Source organism: Corvus hawaiiensis, chromosome 2 (genome assembly GCF_020740725.1).
Source record: "Corvus hawaiiensis isolate bCorHaw1 chromosome 2, bCorHaw1.pri.cur, whole genome shotgun sequence".
In the NCBI taxonomy this organism is placed as follows: Eukaryota; Metazoa; Chordata; class Aves; order Passeriformes; family Corvidae; genus Corvus; species Corvus hawaiiensis.
This window is the reverse complement of record NC_063214.1, coordinates 103,345,387-103,369,493: the sequence shown is the minus strand read 5'-3', so window position 1 is coordinate 103,369,493 and position 24,107 is coordinate 103,345,387. Positions and strand designations below refer to the sequence as shown.

At 38.9% G+C, this 24,107-nt stretch overlaps 1 protein-coding gene and 1 long non-coding RNA gene across 6 annotated transcripts in view; one reads left to right on the top strand and one right to left on the bottom strand.

The window, feature by feature from the left end:
* Positions 1–24,107, top strand: part of MID1 (midline 1) — a 249,910-nt gene that overhangs the window by 134,787 nt on the left and 91,016 nt on the right. For all 4 annotated transcript variants that reach the window (XM_048329100.1, XM_048329093.1, XM_048329111.1 and 1 more), the window contains exon 2: positions 12,597–13,312. In XM_048329100.1, the coding sequence (XP_048185057.1) occupies positions 12,653–13,312 (660 nt within the window). In that variant the 5' untranslated portion in view covers positions 12,597–12,652. The remainder of the gene's footprint in view (positions 1–12,596; positions 13,313–24,107) is intronic.
* Positions 3,009–12,600, bottom strand: LOC125338416. Of its 2 annotated transcripts, none has more exons than XR_007208297.1 (3): positions 12,441–12,600; positions 11,536–11,583; positions 3,009–3,516 (listed from the first exon to the last, which is right to left on the bottom strand). It is a non-coding gene; the product is annotated as an uncharacterized LOC125338416 (long non-coding RNA). The 2 variants fall into 2 exon arrangements; XR_007208299.1 differs by lacking the exon at positions 3,009–3,516 and adding an exon at positions 6,499–6,958.

The following is a 24,107-nucleotide window of genomic DNA, read 5'->3' as shown; positions in this document are numbered from 1 at the left end:
CAAGTACTCTCTAATTGCCCCCATTTTTGGCAAACCGCTGGACTTTGTGCTGTTATGTTTTTGAATAATTTGAGAAAACAGTAAAAAAGAAGTTAAATAATTATTTGCCACAAGTCTGTCATGCAGAGTTCTGCCATTCTGGAGAACAGCAAGATTAGAAATGTTCCTTTTGAGCATGGCAGGTTTGGCCAGTCCAAGCCAGCCTCCCATTACATGGCTGGGTGCTGCCAGCCCCAAATCTGGGCAAATTGTTCCCACAGCCAAGCTCGCCCTCACCCAAGCCATGAGTCAGCAGTGTCCCACCACAGCCCTTGGTGGTTTGCTGGGATGCTCTGCAAGAAGATCCGTTTCTTCCTGCTTCACCCCAGCAGGGCTGGCCCTTGGGAGGGAGAGGAGGTGTTTTGCTGTGGGTGCAGCGCGGAGGACTGGCTTTGGGAGCACAGATCCTGGCGGAGGCGGTTAGGTGGAGCGGGTTTTCCTGCAATTGTAGGGGAGATTTTCCTGTTGTGTTTCAGCCACAACTGTCTTGCAGTTGCAGACGCAGTCAGTGCTGCCACAGGATTACTGGGACAGTGGTGGCTGCTACTGCCTGTCCCAGCTGGGCTGCTGGTGGTTCCTGAGAGGGCCAGCGTGGTCCCCGTCTCCGCAGCAATGTTCCCCACAGAAGATGTAAGGCGGGATCCAGCGGTGGGTATGCGGCTGGGTGGCTTTTTGGGAGTGGAGCAGATGCATATGTGTATGCTTGCCATTGCAAGTAATTTAGGAAGTATTTTATAATGTGTTTAGCAGTTGCAGGGAGGAGTTGAGGTTTGCTCTGTTGCTGTGATGAATTATCTTTTTAGTACTTGGAAGTCTGGAAAAAATGGAACATTTTTCATCTTGTATTTTCAAACAAGGACTTATTGTCTTGTTAGTTGTCATAAAACCAGCTAGAGAGATAAAGGGGCATTAGCATCTGCACAGAGTTAACGACATCTGGAACATTATAATTCTGTTTTTAAAATAACAGATGAAGGCTGAGATAGATGTTTACATGAGAAAAATTTTAAAAATACAATCATTCCCTGAAACCTGCTTCACTCCTTGTGCAAAGTCTTTCAAATTCCATTTATTTATTTGTAACTGATGAAGTTACTTAACCTAAAGCAGTGACATGTTTCAAGTATGATGGCTGAGAGGTGGTGTTTTTTCAAAGGATGCATGTTTGGTACCAGTATGCTCAGACTGATGGTCTGGTCACTACGGTTATTTTATATGCAAATTCTATATCCATAAAAGCCCACAAAACGCAGCATACATTTAGGAGAATCAGCAGCATGCATAGATCACAGGTACAGAATCGTCATGTGATTTTCCCAGTAAAATATTTCACGACAAGCAATTGTCTGAGAAAAGGATGACATTCAGTGATGTTTGAAAATAGGTATTTATGAAGCTGTTAGAAGAAAAAGCTGGAAGCTGTGCAGATGCATACCAGTAATTCTTTCTCAAGTGCTACTCTAGTTATTACAGTAACACTGACCTGCTTGCCAGCTGACAGGAAATCTACAATTTTGTTCTCTTTTTTGAGATAAACTGAGACGTTTTTGTGTCATTGATGAGGAAATTCTAAAGGGATGTAATTAAGCTATTGTTTTGGGTTTTTTTTTCCATTCTCCCTTAAAAGCTACTAAGCTATTTTGTGAGTGATATTGAGAACCTTTTATTTGAGAGGCCTTTTGCTGGTATTGATACAATTATTCAGAAGAAATTGCTCACTTTAGTTGCTTTTTCCTTTTCCCTTTTGGGATGTTCTGAAGATTATCTGCAGGACAATTAATTTGGGGGTGTCAAGTAAACTAGTAAGTAGTCTAACCAAACTAGTAAGTAGTTCTGGATCCTGTCCATGTGTGCGTGTGGATGAATATGTGTGTGTGTTGTCAGAGGACAGACATAGCTGGGTAGTAAAAAAAGCATTTCCTATTCATTTAATGAGGCTACTCAGCATGGCTTTTCCCAGGATCAGGATCTCCCTGAACAGAGAAGAGCTGTACAAAGCAAATACTATCCATATCTCAGGGCTGGAGGAAACTGGGACTCTAAGAAACAAAGACACTCTATAGTGACAGCTCAGAAAGACAACCTTTCACTCTGCAGAGTGAGAATAAATTTGATACTGGATCTTCTGGCTGTTATACAGCAGCAACACAGGATTCAAATTGCATTGCTGATACAATGCACCCTTTGCTGCTTTTAATTTCTTAGCTTAAAGTAATGAAGTTTTGCCACAGCGTGGTTACTAAAAACTGTGCGGCAAGATTACGCGGCTGTGGATAATGACCGGTTTTGTCTCAGGTCTTTAAAAAGCCTTAAAAGGATAACATTCTTAAAGGATGTAAATGCATAGATGAAACTATTTGGGATCACCAGGGTTTATTGTGGTATGTTTCTGCAAAGTAACACTTTAAGAAATAAAACATATGGGCATGTCTCTGGTAAACAATAAAGCGCTGCTGGATCTTTACATAAAACACCAATTGATATGACTTAGGAAGTCCTCAAGAGAGGTTAGGTGGAACCTTGTCACCTTCTTAGTATTTAGCTTTATTAGGAAAGAATAAAGACTAAGACTTTGTGTCTCAACTTAAGGAAGGGGTGGTACATCACTCCACAGGCTGGGTTAGGATGCCAAGCCCTTGGGTGTCTTGGGGGCAGAACAACTGCAGCTTGTTAACCACTAAATACAATTCTGTACTTCTTTCTCTTCTCAGTTGATTATGCAGCTTTCATTTTGTGTCCTCTTTTGTCAGGGTCATAATTTTTAATCATGCTCTATTTTATACATGCCCTAACTATTTTGGGATATTTGGGTTATTGCTGCCATTTGGTAATGCCAAGCAATCTGAAGAGAGGACTAGTAAAGTTGTTACTACACTCCTTGGTACAGTGAGTGGGAGAAATGTAACCCTTTAAAACCTTTTAGAAAGTTGCAGCAGATGGCAGGAGAGACTGGGATGAGCAGTTGGAAGGACAGGGGTCTTTGACCTGGTTCATGATCTGCAGTATAGGAAGGTAAACTATTGCTTTGTCAAAAAACTATGAATGAAATACAGAAGTTGAAGTTAGGTTTGTCATGTCAAGCAGGCTGGTCTTAAGACTTAGTGCATCTGGTTCTAAGGAACTGTCCACATGCCTTTTGCATGCAGCAGGGACCAGAACTATCTAAATCCAGAAAAACCCCCCCCTCAGTGGTGTCAACTGAAAAGAGGTTGCTTTGGGATCATTCTCCTGCAACTTGACTCAGTTTTCTGTGTCTCCTCTTGGATTTTTGGCTAGAGAACAATAGAAATTAAGCAAATTCAAAGATATTTATTGGAAGCAAATTTGGCTGAACAACTGATTGTTGAGCACGTCAGAATAAAAAAGAATAGATGTTAGATTCTCTATTTTCTCTTTTTCAAGCTCAAGAACACTGGAAAGAGTTAGTTGTTAGTTGATGTAGTCTTAATTTCTTAGATTCTGAAGTTCCTTTCATACCTGGAATAAAATAAACATATCTAGGTAGCACAGATCACTTAATACTGAAGGTAATCTCAATTTGTTTAAATGAGATGGCTTTAGAGATGGCCATGTCTTTCCATTGATTTCCAAGGCACCCTGTAGAGACCCATTCAGATGAATGTCACCATCTGCATTTAGGAACCACTTTGCAGCAGGAGAGGGACTGGAGTCTCATTTTTCCTTTTAGTGATTTGCTACCAGGTACTTGCAGATTTCTGTTTGGGTCTACAGAGCTAAAGAATGCTCCTAAAAATTATTCTGCTAACGGAGAACAGGAGCCTGGTACCCCAAGCTGTGGTGGCAGAAACGTGCCCATGTGACACCAGTAGGATGGGAAATGTCCCCACTTCTCTCAGAGCAGGACTCAGGGTCTGGTGAGGGCCTGTGTCAGGATTCTCCTTCCTGAGGGAGTCGTCCTCCTGCTGGTTCCCATTTTATTATTCTCAGACCCAGGAAGCCTGAGCTGGGTGTTTCCTCCTGACAGGTTTCTGTCAGAGGTCTAAACCCGATAACCTTCAGAGCACAGATATAATTTGTTCCGTATCTTCCACCTTCCCACAGTTCACAGCTAATTTCCCCTTCTAATGACCTGATTAAAATCTTGATTTTTAAATAAACCACTGATCTTAGGGAGTTCAGTGTACGGAGAGTACAGCACACATAAATTAGAAGGAGCTCTTCAGTGTCAGACAGTAGAGGGGTTTTTTTGCAATAGCCAGAATCTCTTTGTATTCTTTGCAAATCTACAGACTAGAACTCTGAGAAAGTGTGTTCATTCCTTTAAAAAAGTAAAAAATCTTTTACAGGCTTTTTTGAGGATCACATACGAGGACCAGAGAACAGAACAGTGAGAGGTTAACACTGTGTATTTTGTAATGTGATTATAAATACAAGGAGCTTTAGTTCGTCAAAAATACATACTGCAGGTAATTTAAGTTCTGTGTGGTGGTGAGGTCACACCTTCATACCTGTACCAGTTCCTGGGACTCTTCTTGCTGTTATTTTAAATGCTCTCTTTGATAAGAAAGCAGACCCTGGTACTCTTCCGTGAGAACTTAAAATGTCATTATCTAGGTGAAGACATGATTACAAATTTAAGGAGTGTCCATGAATCCCTTTACTTAGCTGTGGGGAGGAATTCACAGAACAACTTGGTGGGAAGAGAATGCAATAGTTTCTTTCTGCCACCCTAAGACCTCCTCTGAAAACTCGCAGCAGCTTAATGGCTCCAGTGTTTCCAAGCTGCACTAACATATCTGTGTGTGACCCCTTGTGACTAGAAGGAGTGTGTTGGAGCACATAATTTCTGAGTATTGCTGTTGCTGTATTGTCTACGTTAAAAATCAGGGTGTACCGTGTCACCTAAGGCATTACACAAGCTGGGGAAATGTGGGAGATTTGCAGCTCTACCATGCAACCAAAGCCTTATTAAAACTGGTGGGTTTGGGTGGGTAAAATTATTTGACCTTCCTTTTGTTGTGGCGTGGCATCTATATCAAGAATGCTCTTAGCTTGAAATGAGTGAGGTAGGAAGAATGGTGTGGTGTACAGCAATTTGTTCCCTTTGGTAAGTTTTTGAGGCTTGCTCCACATGTTTTCCAAGCTCCCAGTATCCAGACCAAGATGTGAGCTTGATATTTGTTCTTACATAGCTATGATATACTCCAGAATAAATACCAGTTTCTCAAAGAAAGAGTGTGAATTTAGTGGAGGATATTTTTGGAACAGACCGTCAACCATATATTTAATCGGAGGTCAATGCTGATTCACATGTGCTAAAGATTAAACAATTGATTGCATTCCTTCCCCTGAAGAATTTTGAGGAAATATTAAATCCTGTATCTAAAGAATGTAAAGCTACAGGAGTTGCAGAAACATAAAAAATAAAGGCCAAAAAGCATTCCAAGTGTATAGTAGTATAGGTTTATGTGCACATGTGTAATGTTGTACCTAATATGTTACAATATATAATATTAAATCAGAAACTTATTGGTTGCTTTGGGATTTAGAGGACTTGATCTTTTTCTTTTCTCGTCTGTTAGTTTTTGAGCCTTAGTTATTGTTTTATCTCCCTTGAGAAGGAGTATGTGATGTTGTGCCAAAAACCTTAATTCTGTGAGATGTTCTTGTCTCACTGAATAACATAACAGGATTTATCTTTTCAAAAATATATTTTCCTACTAGCATATGTTTCAACCAGAAAGGGATGTTATCAAGACTTTATATCACTGCAAACAGCATTGCAGGTGTGCTTTTGCTGTACTGATATAATTTAAATGTTGAAAACAACTATCTCAACATTATGGAAACACTGCATGTAACTTCTAGACAAGGCAGATGATCATTCTTCTGTCAATGAAAATGTATGAATAGGATGATCTAGTAATTTTCTTTCATGCTGAACATTTGTTTTTGCATATCGAGAGCTGTTGAGCAGACACTATCCTTTGAATATTTATTAATTCACGCTGCTTTGATAAAAGCCAGTGGGAAAACAAGTATTTGCTTGCTTCGGGGTGTGTGCAGCTCACTTTCTTTACTGTTGTAGAAGTTTCCATTAAACATTTCTAAAGAAAAAAATATGATGTTTGATTATTAGTTCTTTTTGCACTACTCACACAAACTACACTATTTATATGAACATCTCACTAGCTGTGCTGCTGGCAATTGCTAGCATCATGAGTACTCACAGACTTCAATATCTGTGGTGCAGAAGGTTAAACCCATGATGTACTAGGGACTACCTGGGCTATTGGTTTGATTGTATTTGAAACGTTGATTGAATGGGGTGTGGAACAATCGCGTTCACTTGTTAGAAGGAAAAGTTTTTTCCCAGACAATTTTGTGTATATCCTAGAAAAGGATAAAAAAAGGCAAAAAGAATAGTATTTTCTTCTTATTTTTTCCACTGTTAACAGAAGAAATTGAAAGCTGGGGTTTTTTTAATAGCCTGTAGCAGGTTTTTATGACAAAAAAAAAATATAAAACTTTACTTTTATTGTGCACTTAACAGAAAAATGTTGCCACTTTGAAAGCTACAGCTCCATATTACAGTAGTAACCTGCTTAAGCATTCCATAGATTACTCAGGAATAGTGTGGGTGTTGACTGCAATTCCCCTTGTACATATCCTAGGCTTAAGTATATGTATGGACACACACATGCACATTTTATTTCATTTCATACTTATATTTTGTATTCAATTTCTTTTTGTATTTGTATAATGGCGGTTTAATAAATTTCATTTTCTAGCCAAAAAAGCTGGCAAGTGTTTTCAACAAAAATACTTAATCTTCAGGTGTTCAATCTTTAAATTAACTGGTGGTCTTGTGTCCATCCTGTATATGAGTTTGGAGGACCAGGGCTGAAATAGCCTTACTGTAGCAGCCATTCCATGGCAGTCTTAACACAGTAAATTGCTAGAAAACATGACAAAGAAAAATGCTATTCAAGCTTGGCATATTTTGGCTGTAGTTCACCAAACCACTACAAACTGTGATTTTTACCAGAGAGAACTTTCAAGGAATTTTGGAACATGTCACAAGTCCAACTCTTTTGCCCAGTGCTATTTGTTAGTAAGACGCTTAAAAATTCTGAAATGGCCTACAGCTGCTTCCTCCTACAACAGGACTGAGTTCACTACAATTGAAATGAAACAGCTTTAATTCATGCCGTGAGCTCCACCTTTGCAACAATGGAAAGTGAAGTTTTGTAGGACATTGTTTTCCACTGCTTTTCCACTCCTGATAGACTCTGTTCTCACCTTTCCTGAACATTGTAGGACCAGCTGGAATAGAAAAAGAGCAGGAGACACTGTGTGGCATGCTAAAACATTGCCTGCTAGCTTTATTGTAATAGCTAGGTATTTATTCAGTGTGAGGAGAATTCTGCAGTGTTTTACTGACCAGAAGTGATCTCAAGATACTAGAATTTTTGACACATTCATTTATAAGTGTGGTTTTATATTGTGGTGAGTTGACTCTGGCTGGATGCCAAGTGCCAACCAAAGCTGCTCTGTTACTCCCCTCTTCAGCTGAGTAGGGGAGAATAAATATAATGAAAGGCTCATGGGTCAAGGTAAGAACAGGGAGAGATCACTCACCTACTGTCACAGGCAAAACAGATTCAACTTGGGGAAATAAATTTAACTTTTTACCAAACAAATCAGAATCGGGTAATGAGAAAATACCTTCTTCTCCACCCCTTCTTCCCAGGCTTAATTTCACTTCTGATTTTTCTGCCTTGTTCTCCCTAGCAGCAGTGGGAGATGGGGAATGGGGGTTGCAGTCAGCTCATCACACATTGTTTCTGCCACTCCTTCCTCCTCGGATGGAGGACTCCTCACACTCTTCCTCTGTTCTGGTGTGGGGCCCATCCCATAGGAGACAGCAGTTCCTACAAGAACTTTTGCAGCGTAAGTCCTTCCCACAGAGTGCAGTTCTTCACAAACTCTCTGGTGTGGGTCCCTTCCACAGGGTGCAGTCCTTCAGGAACAGGCTGTTCCAACACAGATCCCTCATAGGGTCACAAGTCGTGCCAGGAATCTTCTCTGGCATGGGCTTCCCACAGGGTCACAGACTCCTTTTGGCATTCACCTGCTCTGAAGTCCTCCAAGGGCTGCAGCTGGATCTCTGCTCCACCATGAACCTCTGCAGCCTGCAGGGGGACAGCCTGCCTCACCATGGTCTTCACCACAGGCTTGTGCAGAAAAATTCACATTGCCAGAGAGGTTTATGTCCAGAAAGGAGATAGAGGAGTCCTGTAACTTTATTCATGAACAAAGGGAGAGGCCATAGGGCATTTCCCCATGGGGTGTCTCAAATTGTTGGAGGATGCATCTTCCTTTTCATCCTAATTTTCCTGGCCACATCACCCTCTCCCTTTCCCCAGTGACTAAGGCACTTGGAAGGTACAGACTTCCCAACTCACCTATTATATGTTCCCCTTAACACGCACACACACACACACACATACACATCCTTTGTATAATATAGCTCTATTAAGTCCTTGTTCTTTTTCTCAAAGTTCAGGAATTTATCAAGACCTTGGCTGGGCAGCAGTCCATGTCAATTAGTACTGTTTTCTGAAACTGATGGTTTCTCCTGTTACTTCCCTACCACCAAGTCCCTGGCCCTATTTGCAAGCAGATTCACACCATCTGTTTGTAAAGACACATTCATCTAGTTCCTTTCAGGTTGCAGGGAAATCTGCACCTGAAACATCTCCTCCATCTCCTTATTCATTGTCCTTGCTGTCCACAGAGCTGTTTCTCTAACATACTCTCACTCCCTTCTTCTCTGGCTGCAATTGCTTCTCTGAAGCAACTTTTTTTTCCCTTCCTAAATTGGTTATCTCAGAAGTTATCCCACTGTTGCTGCTAGGCTATGTCTTGGCAAATGATGGTGTTAATGCCACCTACAAAATATGTCATGCTTGTAACCAGAGGTACAGAGATGCTAATTCCACTAGTGTTACTAGAAGTCTTGCAATGAACTAGATTGATTTGGGGATTTCATTTAGTGCATGTTTACAACATACTGCATAACTAATCATTATGTGCCTGGGGAGATGTCAAAAATGCAAATTTATTTAAGTATATTTTTGTTGTTTAAATAACATTTGTTTTGACAATCACTTTTATTTTGATATCCGGTCTTAAAAGTTCCTCCTGTAGGTAGAAAAATAATACTTGTCATTTCAATGACATTTTGGTTATAATATAATATTCTGCCAGTAATTCCATATTTTTGCTAATGGGAAATTGTGTACTAGAAATTCCTTCTTTCCTTCCTGTGTCTGAAGGCTGTGTGCCTTTCAATTTTTGAGCTGAGTTGAATATGGAATACAACCATATGTGTATATAAACCATGCATATTGTATTTCTGCCTAGTCTTCCAGTTTTCTGTAGCTGTGGATTCTCTACCGTCATCAAGGAAAAAAAAACCCAACAAATTCAATATGAAACCTTAAGGCAAGGGCCAGTGAGTTTGAAAGATTTTGTAGCTAGATCATCAGCACACTCATCTGTACTTTAGGCACCTATTTAAAAGTGAAAGCAGAATTGAAGTGGATTAAAGAGTAATCATTTGATTGTCCAGAAAATGCAGCCCCTCTTTGGTGAGGGGCTCTCAAAGGATTCATTATTCAGTCCCAGGTGTGGTGTGTTTTGACTTATTTGCAACTGCAAAAGAAAACAGGGAAAGGTAATTTTTTTGTTTCTATCAGTGTGCTCAGCTTTGTTTACCTTGGAAGATAGGTTCTTATTCCAAGATGTTTACAGTCTGAGATCAGATTTTGGCATCCTTGCTCATACTGAATAGCATTAGTTAGGGCTGAACTGCTGCTCATTCAGGTCAGATAGATTAGAGTTAGTCATCAATTGAGATGGTGGTATTTGTGTAGAGCCCCAATGGTGATTCAAACATCTTTCTATGAGGCAGTGATGCAAATGTTTTTCTGCTGCTTCTAGCTGTTTATCTATACCTCTCTTGTATACAATTAGTATAAAAAAGCCTTTGCTTAAAAAAAGTGCTTTAAGAAGGAAATGGAATGAATGAAACTGTTTGGCACATGGAGGAGCAGAAGGAATTTTGCACAGAAAGATTAGCATAGAAGAAAGCCCTGTATTCTGAACATGGTCCTAAGAAACAAACCTGAAAGGCTGGCAGGTTTTCACAGGGCTGCCAATAGATGAGCAATGATTAGTTTGTCTTTTTAAATATTGTCTCCTGCCAAGCCCAAATCCCCTTCTCCCTTTTCCAGTGCAGCATTTAGCCTGCAGGATAAGGGGATGATGAGGTAGACAGTTGTGGTGTGGAAGGGATTCAAACAATGTGAATGAGATTTTGATCTTCTGGGACTTCTGTGAGACAGAGAGTGAAGAGGAGGAAAGACAAACTGGTCTTCATTTGCAGAAAAGGTTTTAATCTCTTCTTTGCTGCATGGCTATGGCTGAGAGGGGAGTTGTCTTCCTGCTTATATTAAATTTCCAGACATTTAATTTTGACCAGATGCACCATGCAATTATGGCAACTGATGGATAGCTATAAATGAATTAGTCTTTGGCAAACTGAACATTACTTCAAATGAGATCAGCATCACAGAAGACACAGGAAAGCAAATTTTGTGATGGGGTCAGTGCATTTTTTAAATGCTCAGATTTCTCGGTAGAATAAAAGGACGCATTAGTGCAAAGAGGCAAAGCATCCTAATTTCTAAGCATACCTCTGGAACAGACGCCTTGCTACTCTTCCCACACAGCAAGGAGGACTAAATACCAATGGTGAAGTCTGAACCTTGCCACTGTTTGCTGAACTTTCCTTTTTGCTTTGGTTTGTGTTGGGGTTATAGGTAGCATTCCTGTCACTGTCACAACGCTCCCCACACTAATTGTCATGAAGTACAGAAGATTCAAGCATGCTTGGTTCCCAAGCCTGCTAATGAGCCCTGTAGCTTTTCTCACCCTTAATGAATCAAGGTTTGATTGTGGGGGATTCTTGTCCTTCTGTCCTTTTCCCTGGCCAGGGGAGGAGTCAAGAGTTCACACAACAGAACAATGACTTTACAGTGTAAAGACGATGCAGCTGTGCCATCTGAAGCCATCCTCAGTTATGAGCAACAAAGCTTAAATAGATTGTACTGTGAAGAGGTACAGCTCTGTGAGTGTGAAGCATAGCTTTTGCTTCTGCTTCACTGACCCGTCTGCTTGTGGCAGTGACGGGCCCTTGATGGGAGTTTAGGCAGGGAGAGCTGCGTAGGGCGACTCTTTCAAAACCATTCTCTGTAACACTGAGCGCAGGAAAGGAAGCAAAATGAAGTTTCAGTTGATCTGTGATGGGGGTGTACTGCTGCCTTCTCCAGAAAATCCCATGCCCTCCATTCAAAAATCATTGATTCTCATCCAAATCCACTTCAGGGGTTTAATAAGTTCACTAAAGCAAGCCATAGTTCGTGTGTCTTAGCAGCAGAGAGTATTCATACAAAAATGGATACTTACACAATGTCCTGTATTCGGCTTCCCTGGCTGGATGGGCAGCTGGCATCCCTGAAGCCAGATAAATGCATGTCACACACAAACCCTCCTAGGCAAATCACACATTTTACTATCTCACTATATTTTACTTTCTTACTGTGTAGAGGCTTTTCTTGTATTAGTGATTAGGATCAGCAGTAATTTGGGCTAAACTACTGTTTGGCATCTACATTTGGGCATTTCAGCTACAGTACTGTGTGCTCCCGTGGCTATATTAATCTTACTACAAGCATGTATGTGATATACTTTTTGGCATATATACACAGTTATATATATGCACGAACATACAGGTGCATATAAATATAGCTGCATGTGTTCTTGAAATACATAGGAGTATATCAGTATATGATATATACCATACATATATGTAGGATATCACATGCTTCCTTAGAAACATTACTCCTTGTGTTTATATCCATACACATATTTGCACAAGTAAACACAGATATGTGCTCCAAATGCTGTGCTATTGCTATAGTAGCAAGTGAAAATTTCAATCTGATAAAATAACTCTTTTAATGCTAATAGAGATTTTAAACTTATCAGTTACAATACTCTATACTAATCCTTGCTTTGCAAATTTGTAGGGTTTTTAAAAAAGTACTAATGCTTTGCAAATTTGTAGGGTTTTTAAAAAAGTTTTACTAATAAATGAGTGAAGCCAAAAGTAGCATCTCCAAAAGAAATCTAATTTTGCTGTAATAGGCTGTTCGAAGTTCATCATTTTGGGTTTTAATAATGCACAGAAACATCTGCTGTTTTCTCGATCGCATGAGAGAGAAAGGGAAAGAGAAAAAAAATTAAGAACATTTGGGGTTTTTTCATTCTTAAGTGAACAGAGAGGGGGGAAAACAAAACAGTTTAAATACCTTGATGTGTGTATGTGCTGGTTCAAAACTTTTGATTGCTCTCCCGCCCGGCATGGTGAGTTCACAGACCAGGGAGCAGTGGCGAAAGTTGACAACCCCCCACGGCTGACCCCTCATGTTTTCTCTTGCCTAATCGAATTTTACGTGTGTTTCCAGATAGCTGATCAGCTTCCCTGGATTTCGCTGACGCCACAGGAAAGCTTTGCCTGAAGATGGAAACACTGGAGTCAGAACTGACCTGCCCTATCTGTCTAGAGCTGTTTGAAGACCCGCTGCTGCTGCCTTGCGCTCACAGCCTCTGCTTCAACTGCGCGCACCGCATCCTGGTCTCCCACTGCGCCACCAACGAGCCAGTGGAGTCTATCACCGCCTTCCAGTGCCCGACCTGCCGCTATGTCATCACCCTCAGCCAGCGTGGTCTAGACGGGCTCAAGCGCAACGTCACCCTGCAGAACATCATTGACAGGTTTCAGAAAGCCTCAGTCAGTGGGCCCAATTCCCCCAGCGAGACCCGCCGGGAGCGGGCGTTCGATAACAACAGCATGTCGTCCTGCGAGAAGGTCCTCTGCCAGTTCTGCGACCAGGACCCTGCCCAGGAGGCGGTGAAAACCTGCGTTACCTGCGAGGTGTCCTACTGCGAGGAGTGCCTGAAAGCCACTCACCCCAATAAGAAGCCATTCACCGGCCACCGTCTCATCGAGCCCATCCCGGACTCTCACATCAGGGGATTAATGTGCTTGGAGCATGAGGACGAGAAAGTTAACATGTACTGTGTGACTGATGACCAGTTAATTTGTGCCTTGTGTAAACTGGTCGGGCGACACCGTGACCATCAGGTGGCAGCTTTAAGTGACCGCTATGACAAGCTAAAGGTCAGTGTTACCTATCAATTTTTTTAGCCAAGCAGTGTGTGGTTGGGAAGGAAAGTACCCTTTGGTAGCATGCTAAAGTCTTCATTCAGGCAGTGGTTGGGACAGGGAGATGTGCAATCTCTAATCATGAGATACAGATCTGTATGTGCATTTGCTCACCATGTAAAAGGTGCCAGATTTTACAAAAGAAAAAATTCCTCACTTGTGTTTGGATTTGTCTAGAGCTATAATAAGGAATATGCAGCATAAAGTACTGTTTAGGTGAATTTTCTTATCTACCTGCAGCTTTACTCCTGGCAGCTGGCAAGGTTTAGTGCTGACTACAGGTACACAGGCGCTCATTGAAATGTCAGGCATTCTTTGCATATGCTTTGCTGTTGATTATTTTTCATTAGGTTGCTTTCATTGTGAAAAGCCCCTCACATCACCACTAACAGGAGCTGCATTTATCTGTGCTGGTTTCAGGGATGCCAGCTGCCCACCCAGCCAGGGAAGCCGAATGCCGGCTCCGCTCTCCCCGTGCTGTCTCCCACCAGGCTCGCAGGCAGTGCGATCCTGGAAACAAAGCCAAAATTGTTTCTGATCTTCTTGCAGCATTCCCACAGTTCAGCAAGCTTCTGGCACATCTCCTGCCAGGTAACTGGGAGGCTCCAGCAGCCTGACCCTGTGCAGGATGCCCTGGGCAAGGTGGCAGTGGGCAGCCAGGTCTCAGTGTGCTCTGGAGGCTCTCCAGGCTGCCAGCAGAGCCAGAGCTCCTGCTGAACATTGGGGCAAAGGCAGGGGGCCTCACACCCACCTGGGTGTACATTCCTCTCGTGCTGATTCCTGTGCTGCTGCAGAGCCAAGGCAGGAATTAGGCATCCCTTGCTTTCCTCCACCCACTCCCTCCGAATGGTCTGCATGTGCTTGTGTGCAGCTGTGGGGGGAATTTTTAAAGATGGGCTGCAATCAAGAAATCACAAGCATGGAGAGCAAGGCTTAATTGCCAGCCTTCCCACACAGAATTTTGGGTGTGGAAAAGAAACTGAATTATAGGTTTAACTAAGTTAAATACTTTCAGATTAAAGCGTGTAGTTGCACACATGTCTGTGATAACTTTAGGTGATTGGTGGTGAAATCTGCATACACATTCTGTGTGGGTTTTGTGCCTCTGTGCTATGGAAACCTGTGGATGGTATTCTGTGATTTATATTAACATAGTGAAAGACACATCTTTACCTGGACCTGATAACTTCCTTTCATATCTTAAAGACCTTTTTATTTACCAAGAGGAGTTGTTATTTTTGCTTTCTTTTTTCCTGAACTAATTTATTATTCTTTTTTCCTGAACTAATTTATTATTTTAATAGTTTTGATAACATTGACACAGGCCATAAATGTGAAAAGGTACACAGATTTAATAATGTTTTTAATAATCTTTTTAATAATTCAGTGGGTTTACATTCTTAACAGGTGCTATTATTTAATAACATAACAATGTACTCGTTACCACCTTTATACCAGTAGTAATATACTACTTAACATGAAAGACCTTCAACATTAAATACTGGATAAGCATATATTTGAAGATGTGAAAAAAGTAGTAAATATTTCTTGGTGTTGATGTACACACATAATGCAAGTCTTGAAAGAAGACTAAAAATCATGTCCTCTCCCTTGCGATCTTTGACTCAATACTGTAGATAGGAAGAAAATGGGGGTATTTTTGCATAATCTGTGTCTTTTCTCTGCAAAGATGACTGGGCAAACTCTGAAGATGTATCTCAAAAAGACAAGTAACATTCACACTGGATGTCACTCAGGTTAGCTAACCTGGCAAAAGCCTACTTAAGTACTTTACTCCAGCCTTCTTGAAGACTAATTAAAGTACTAATTTAATGGTTAGCATAGACTTGAGCCAAGTAGCTCTTGTCTCAGAATAACTCCTAGCATTATTTATATTATTTTAATGATTTTTTCGAGATGCAGAATTTCTTTGTACCCAAACTGTATAAAAGAAATTTACACAGGCAATTATTAGTCTATGTGAAATCCTGTTCCTATCATCTTAGTCATGAAGCAGCCTATTTCATATTGCTAATGCCAGTGATGACATCAGTCGTGCCAATTATGCCACATATACGACACAGCCATGGTCTGGTCCGGGAACATTAGGCCAAGTGGTTTCCGTGCAGATCCAGCATCCATTCTCCGTTCATAAGAAGGTAATCTGAAAGTAATGTCTTCCCTTTCCTCATTACCTCTCCCATCACAGCAATTAGTTCTGGTTTACAAATCAATATTAGAAAATGAGATTTTCAGTTCTGTAGATTAGCATTTACCCCCAGAAGTAATGGAACGATACCAGTTCACACTAGAATTTGGTAGCTGATGGGCAAAAATTTCAGGTCCATTTTCACACTCAGGCCTCTTCCTCCTTCTTCCTTAAGGGTCATATGACTGCTTGAATCACTGATTTTTCTAACATAATATTAGGCATGAGATTGCAGATGGCCTTTATCAACTTACAGGTAATGTGCACACTGGGCAAATTAAATATTGAAATGGATTAGAAAATCTCCACATGAGAAAATGGGTTGTTGTTTGCTATATTGCTGCTGTAGTTTTTAGTATACATGGGGTTTGATATATAGGCTACCCAAATCTTTAAAAAAAATTCCGAAAGAATGGGAGTGAGGTAGCTAATAGTATAGTGGCGCAGTTAAAAAATGTGTGGTTAACTTTATCTTTCAAAAAGAAAAGCAAAACCACTTAAGGTGACTTTCTTTTGATTGTTCTTTTTAAATCAACACACTATTGATACTAACAACAGCAAGTTGTGCTGTTCTGGGTGTTAAGCTATGCTAATTACATTTTCTTGCAGTGGTGTTACTAATGATTTAAACAGTATCTCACCCCTCATCAAGCATAGGACAAAAGATGCCATTGCAATCTAGTTTCTTTCGTGGCAAAAATGAAACTCCTTAATTAGGAGCTCTGTACTCTTGCCCAGCAGAGGCGTTTACATTGAAGTGTGTTTAACAGTCAGTGTAGCAACAATTGTGGGCATCTCAAAATAAGAAAGTATTTTCCTTTGGCTACTACATCTCCAGCCCTGAGAGGTGCTTCTGTTACTCAACTTGTATTGGGGCAGAGGGGATTGAGGGCATTTTTGTTCCTTCAGGAGCAATCCTTTCTTGCTTAGCTACACAACCACAATACCACCTTCATGCTCACTGTTGGTTTAGTGTTTATAGATGTGCTTTGTTTTTTGTTTATCTTTTTAAAGTTGACCATAGGCAGATGCATATTAGTAAAGGAAAAAGCCAAAACAGAGAACAGGAAATATACTAGTAATACACTGGATTTATAATGTGGTGATCAAAATTGTGATAAGCTAAAAATAAATTTTAGTGGCAAAAACAATCAAAGCTTTAAACACAGAAAGAACAAATCCCTGTGCTTACCACATCATATTATCTCAAAGAAAATGTATATAGCTAATTATTTTTTATATTGATTCTATGCTTTCTGTCTTATTGCAATGAAGAGGAAATGACAATTTAAGCATATATCCTTTTTTTCTTTCTGAGAAAATTAATAAAATTACCATTGCTTGATAGATACATTTAGACTCATGAATGTGAGGAAAAAAACCAGTAAGATAAGATTTATTTTGAACAATAGAGAATATTTGAAGGAGAACACACATATAAGGCATGGATGGAAATATATCACTCATTTAATATTCACGAAGAGCAATGAAGAGGTGTAACAAAAGAGAAAGATAGATGGTAAAACATATTTTGAAATGGTGTAAATCCAGCATAACACCATTGAAACTTATTTTTTTACTTGTTTTCATATTTACCGAGAATTTAACCTCTAACATATATTTTCTTGTAAAAAATGGTTTGGGCACGATTTTTCTAATACTTGGTCAAGAAAGAACTGCTGAATCAAACTGTTGTAGCTTAGCTTTGGTTCACCATATTTTAGTTTGAAATTTATTAATGCTGATTTGTTTTGGGCATATTTATGAAGCAGGGCAGCTCTCTGAATAGCACTCAGCAATTCCAGAAACAAAAGGATCTTCTTGCTTGTCTGGTTTCCAGCTAGTTTTGGTGGTAGAATCCATACACATCTATTTTTCCTATGCTGTTGATTCAGGATGCAAGGATTGCTTTTTCTATTATGTGTCAATTCAAATACTCATGAATATTAAAGGCATAGGAATTGTTTCCACATAAGGAGGAATGAATTCAACTCTTAAAAACCTTTGACCATATAAAGGTAGGAGACTTTGTCAAGTCCATAGCTACTACAAATAGAATGCAAAAATATGTCTACTTCCCTACTATATACACATTATAGATTAAAAAACTTTTGATATTCAAATGACTTCACAAAGATTCTGGCAAAATATGTGTTGAAGCTTTCCAACTATTTTTATGTGACATTATTTTGTAATTTCAGCTCGATCATTAATTGATATACTGAAGTGTTATAAGAATCCAGCAATTATAAATATGTACTCCTACAAACAGTGGGCTTGACAATCGAGGAACATTTGTTTCTAAACTTACATATAAATATATTATGCACATTTATGTAAATATATATCTATATACATTCCATGCCTATATTTACAGTGCTTGTGTTAGTATATAAAACCAACACTAATATTGCATAATACAATACATTGGTATTTGTGTCTATGTAGAGTTGTCTAGCATAGAAATACGGGTAATTTTTAGTAATGTCTAACTTAAGGAATATCTAGAATCTTGAATTTGAAGAAATAAATATATGCCTGTGTTTTAAGTAAAAATGTACAGTTTCATATATGTGTATAGGTCAGTAAAACTATATTTAATCATATATATAGACACTATACATTAATAGATTTACTTGTTATCTTTTTTTACAATTCTATGCATATATCTTTTTAGTAGCTGAATATTTTCATATCTAAGTTTATAGTTTCTCTGCATACCCTTAACTTTACCAACTTTCTATTTAATGGAAGATATTTTAATAAAATCCAACTGATATTGATGCCTTTTTGCTGGTCCTAAAATCACGAGCCAGGCACAGTTAGGTGATAAAAAGGGGTTACCTTCATAAGGATCCCTAGGTGCACAACTTGCAAGATGGAAAGCGTCGAAGATGCACACGTAACATAAAGTGCATACAATTTTTATATGTTCAGCAAATTAGCATAACTGACAAGAATTCCCAGTTAGAGACATAAGTGATGAGAGAATTCTTCCCTGGTTCTACGCTTTTGTGAATTACCCCCCGCCTTAGAAAGGAACTAAATTTTGTTCATGAAAATGTGTCTCGGAGAGCTGATTTCAACCCTGGCTTCCCAGAGAATGTAACCTTGGACCCCCAGCTTGGAGTGGCTGGGGAATTTATTTTGTCTTTCAGTCTAATAGTAGGGAAAATGCCAGCTATAAATACAATAATGGGCTACAGAGCTACAAAAATATATGTAAAGAATATAGAGAATATATAAAAGCAAAAAGGCAAAAATCAATTCGGCATCAATATGTAAAGGCATAGTATGTCAGTGTAATAGTGATATGTGTTATCAAACATTTAGATAAATGGCACCTTCCTTTGCATTGTACTTAACAGATTGAGAGTGTTACTTTATATAGTGCCAGTTCTGCAAGTTTAACATGTAGTTAGAACATCATATTCAGCCTGGCAAAGTGTAGAGCTCATGGACTTCCATTATTTTTAGATTAGAAGCAGCTTGATACTATTATCATATTATTATTAAATTAGATACTGCTTGATAGACATTTCAGTGTATAAATTTTTTTATCAAATTAAAATGATGAATGGTCACAGCAATTAGTATAGAATATTATTTGATATTACTTAATTATTTGACCCAGAAATGGATGCAAAAATATAACTAACTGGCTATGTTTCAGTATTTGCAAAGATCCAAAAATATAAAGTTGTTGCATGAAAGAGGATTGATGTAGGAATAAGCTCTTTTACTACAGTGGTTTTCCAGCTACACTTATTTTATTTCGTTGAAATATATTTAAGGCAGACTTTATAAAATTCTCTCTTTAGTGCAGTGTTATCTGCAATGTCTGTTTCCTCCATTTGGTATTTCTTTGTCATAGTTTAGAAGGATAACAGAAAGTATTAATACAGAATACCAAAATTAGTCTTTCATGGGGGGAAGTGTGTGTGTGTTTATTATTATTTTAGATGCATTTTGAAGTTCTTCATGTGTGTGACTGTGGATAATGGACAATGACTTTACGATAGTTCTAAGTACTATGAGATTAGAGGGTTTTGTCTGCCCAAGTTTCCTTAAATAATATAAGCCATAGTTTTTTTAACCTAATTTCACAAATTTAATAGTTGGCAAGTCTTTCACATGCTACTATTTCCTTCAATTTTAGTGGAAATGATGGTGTTGAAGGTCTAATCTATTCAGGAAGAACAAAAGAATTAAACAAAATTGTGAATAGTGCAGCATTATTATCTTTGTTCTCATGACTCTGGTTTCCAGGGAAGCCAGACTACAAGTAAGTAAAATATACTGTCATATTTTTCCATGGTTCTGGTCCAAACTCTTTAGACAACAGATTTTAAGTCCATGTTCAAGTTCTAAACTGCTGTACTGTAATGACCTCTTGCCTGACCCTTCATTGCTGATGTGTTTTTAGAAAATACAATGCTTGGAAGTTGTTGGTGGAATATAACTCATGACAGATACTTCCTTGGAATGAGGATTTGTGTAGAAACAGTAAATAATAAAGTGATAAATTTGGAAATTAAGCAAGTAGATGAGTATAAAGGCAAACCAAAAAACTGTTTTAGAACACTGGGCACAGGTTTAGGAAATGTAGTCTGCCTACCAGAGTAACAAAGATAGTGGTGGTAACAGGAAAAGTAACAAATAAGTAGTCTTCAAAAGCAGAATATTTATGGGTTTTAGCATAACAGAGCATTTTGTTATAACTGATAAATAGAATGAGTTGGTTAACTATTTTAGTGCTTTACCAGGGAATGATAAAGATAGTTGGGGGCATAAGGCTGAAATCACTCAACGTGGAGAGTAGGCTAAAACACACAGTATTCAGTGGCTTTGGGAGGTGTGTGAAGGGTATAAATGTGTATGTCTATGCTTTAGGTATGTATATTCTGAAGTTATTTTAAAACATAACCTCATCTGAATGAAAATATTTTAAAAAGTAATATGCCAGAAAATACATTTCCATAGACAGGAATAGGGTTCTGTAGAAATGTTTTCTCCTGTTCATCTCAATTATGACTGTCACGCTTCCATAATTTTTTGGCTCTTTATATTTTTATATTTATTAAATGAACAAAGTTCCGTCAGTTCGACTGAAAGCAAGAGGATGTAGTGGTTTAGGGTTTTTTCCATGCTCACATAGTTTGCATTTCTTGAGAACTGAAAATTTCCTGTCTAAATGTAATCTCAGTCTTATTTTTTGAAACCCTGAGACCACAGGTTCCCAAACTTCAGTAGCCTTCCCCCTGAAATTCATCTCTGTGCTTCTGGAGATGTCCTGGCTATTCTGATCTGTGAGACTACAAACCTGAGTGTTGTTATTTGTTATGATACTGTCAAATTTTGAAAGAGATTAAAGATGAGCAACTGTTCGCAACATGTGTGTCTTGTGGTAGAAGCATTTATCAGACTTCTTAAACTATAGCTAATGACAATGTGTGCAAAATTTATTTCCAAATTAAGTCAGTAACATATGGAGATTATAACTCATTCAAACTGAATTTGAGCAACATCTATCTTATTACTAAGTTTCTCTAAAGAGAAAAGAACATTCTGATCACTGTATGAATGAAGATTCATCTGAATAGTTATTTACAAGATTTTATTTCTGCTCCAAAGACTGGAAACACACGCATGCAAGAAATCCCTTCAAAGGAATAATTCAAGTAGTTATTAAAATACTGCAAATAATATCTGAATGACATTGTTTAAAAAAAACCCCAGACCTTTAAAATTCTCAATCCAAGAACAGATACTTTCAATGCCTTTCCCAATATAACAAACTGGACTATATTCTGTAAACTATAAAAGAGGAAAAATATATGTACAGATAGGTGAGAGATGGATTGAAGTGAATGCTTGCAAGTGAAAGCTCCTGTGTTTTTCCAGTAGTCCTGGATCTCCTGGTGACCCCATGGTCATTCCTGCTTCCCCTGTGTAGTTGGCTGCTGGGGCAGTGGGTCACTCCAGGATGGCCCTACCAGTGCTGGGGCTCTCCCGTTGCACAGAGTGCTCTTCAGCTAGGCAGGAGTGAGCTGCATTTGCTTTGTGAGTAAGTGTTTGCTGTTGGAGGACTGGCAGTGAGGGTTACAACTCATCTCATTTCAAAATACAACTCATTTCATCTACATTGAAAAACCTGTCATGTGAGGGAGCTCCTGCATTGAGGCTCTTTTTCAGCCCAAGGGTCAATAAGACTATAGCCCTTACCTTACCAAAAGGACCCAGGAGGTCATGCAAACGTTGGGTAAATTTATATGATCAGTCAGTCTTTTCTTGCCTGTGCCCCTTAAGTATGGGCAAACATTGTTCTTCCCCCTGCCTTTGGTTACAACCTTCAACTTCAAAAATATGCAGAAGCTTGTGGGGGAAGGGGCATTATATTAGCCATACAATAATGTTTTCACCCTCTTTTGAGCATTTCTTATGATCACTCTTGAGGAAAAACTGACCTTTCCAGTCAAATCCACCAAATAGAGCAGCACCATGAAGCCTTTTTGTGTTTTTTACACTTTTTTTGCCTCTGCTGAATAAGCTTTCTTTTCAGACTTGGTAGACACATGCTTCTGAAATTTCAATGCGCTGAAATTCCTATGCAGGCAGGATGCTACTAATTACTGCAGTTCTTTGGGGTAAGAATATTATCAGAGGAATCTTTTTTTACCCCTTTAATTTACTTGATTACTTCCAGATTTTTTTCATATTTGTACTGGTTGAAAACCTTTGTCTGAACATACAGTGAATTACTCTGACTAATCCTACCTCTTTAGGTTAATAATTTTCTGGTAATCTTTTTTGTTAGAAGAGGTTGGGTAAAGAGAGTGCTAAGCTAATAAAACATTTTTATGAACAAATGAAAAAAATTAAAATAAAGTCTGATTTTTAAGTAGTTTTAAATGGGTTCTTGCTCTTCCTAAATCATTTAGCATACTCTCACTTCAAAGCAATGTAATTTTTCTGTCAAAGTCCCTACCACACTTTAGGAAAAATAAAAGAGAAACAGCAAATAAAACCAATTTGGAGTTCTACTATTAAATCTCATCATACTTCATTTCAAGAGCGAAGACTTCAGATTTTAATGTGTACAGTATCAAAATAATTTTGAATAAATTAGGAAGCTATTTTAGTCTAATTTTTGCATCTATTGTGTGCAGAATTGAGTGTTTGCAGTATAGGGGTAAAAGTAAATTGTTGTGTTACAGGTAAATGATTGTCATAAGTTAAAAATTCAGGTGTGGGAGTGCTTATTTTGTAATGACTCTGATTATAGTTTGCAATGAAACTGTCACTCCAAGGAAGAAAACAACAGAAAGTAAAGCGGAGGATGCTTGTTTGTTCATGTAGTTAGGTATGGGGTTTTTTCCTGACATGTTGTAAGCATGGTAGGAACCCTGGTTCACCCTGAAGTTCAAGAGTGGAGTGCCACATTGAATGACTCCCGCTTACAGAACAGACTCTGAATCTGCTGTCACGTGTTTTCTTTGGAGGAACTCATTTCCTTCCTGAGGAGGTCTGCAAGGTCAGGCAAATATCCGATCTTGGAAGCTGCGTGTCTCAAGGCTGCTCTCTCTGAGTCATTATTTCTTCAGAAAAATTCGTAGGAAAAGTCTGTCATAAACCCCAGAGAAGCTAAGTGCTTCCATAATGGGAAGCTGCATTAAACTGCGTGTGCCAAGCACAAGAAAAGTCTTTTGAAGCGTTGGTGTTTTGTTTTCTAATGCATTATATACATAATTTCAGTATTCTTGTTTAAGATTCACATGTAATTCTTTTCTAGTGCTGTGAAGCAGTATCACTTTGGTAGTGAGGGGTAAAAGGTGCCCTGTTCAGTCTTTAAAATTTGGCTCTATTACTATTTTTGCTTTATATTGTGTTTATAGCATATACCAAATTCTGGTGTGAGGCAGACCACCAAAATCCCGCATTGCTTCAATAAATGTTATTGGATTTTTTAATTATTATTTGCTTGTTTATTTATTACTTATCATTGACAATTTAGGATTTTTCTTACTTGTACTCTTAGCACTGAAGGTATATTATGGGATAGCTGAACTAATTTAACAAGCCTGCTGCCACCAAAAATTGTTTTTTCTGTTATGTTGCTCTCCCTGTCTTTTCTGCATGCTGCTGTCATCCCACTGGAGCAGCTTCAGTAGTTGTGCAACCCTTTGGTGAACTAATTCTCTGCGTTTTTTGCTGGCTGTGAGCAGCTCTAATAGCACAGTGGTGCAGGCATGCCTGCGGTGGGACCACTGAGTCTGCTCCATTTTCTCCCTCTTTAGGCACCCAGCAGTCTCCATGGACTCCACAAGTGTACTCCGCCCCAGGTGCTGATAGTAGATGCATAGATTAGATTCTTTAAATACAATTCCCCAGCAGGAATAACAATTTAATGGCTGGTTTCTGTGCATCCACCATTTTCCCTTTCCTGTAGCAGTTCTTCCCTACCTCGTCCTCAGCATCTGTGCCATGTCTGTTCAATCCCACCCTAGCTATGCCAGCTCTCAAGAGCAATTTAAAAAGCCA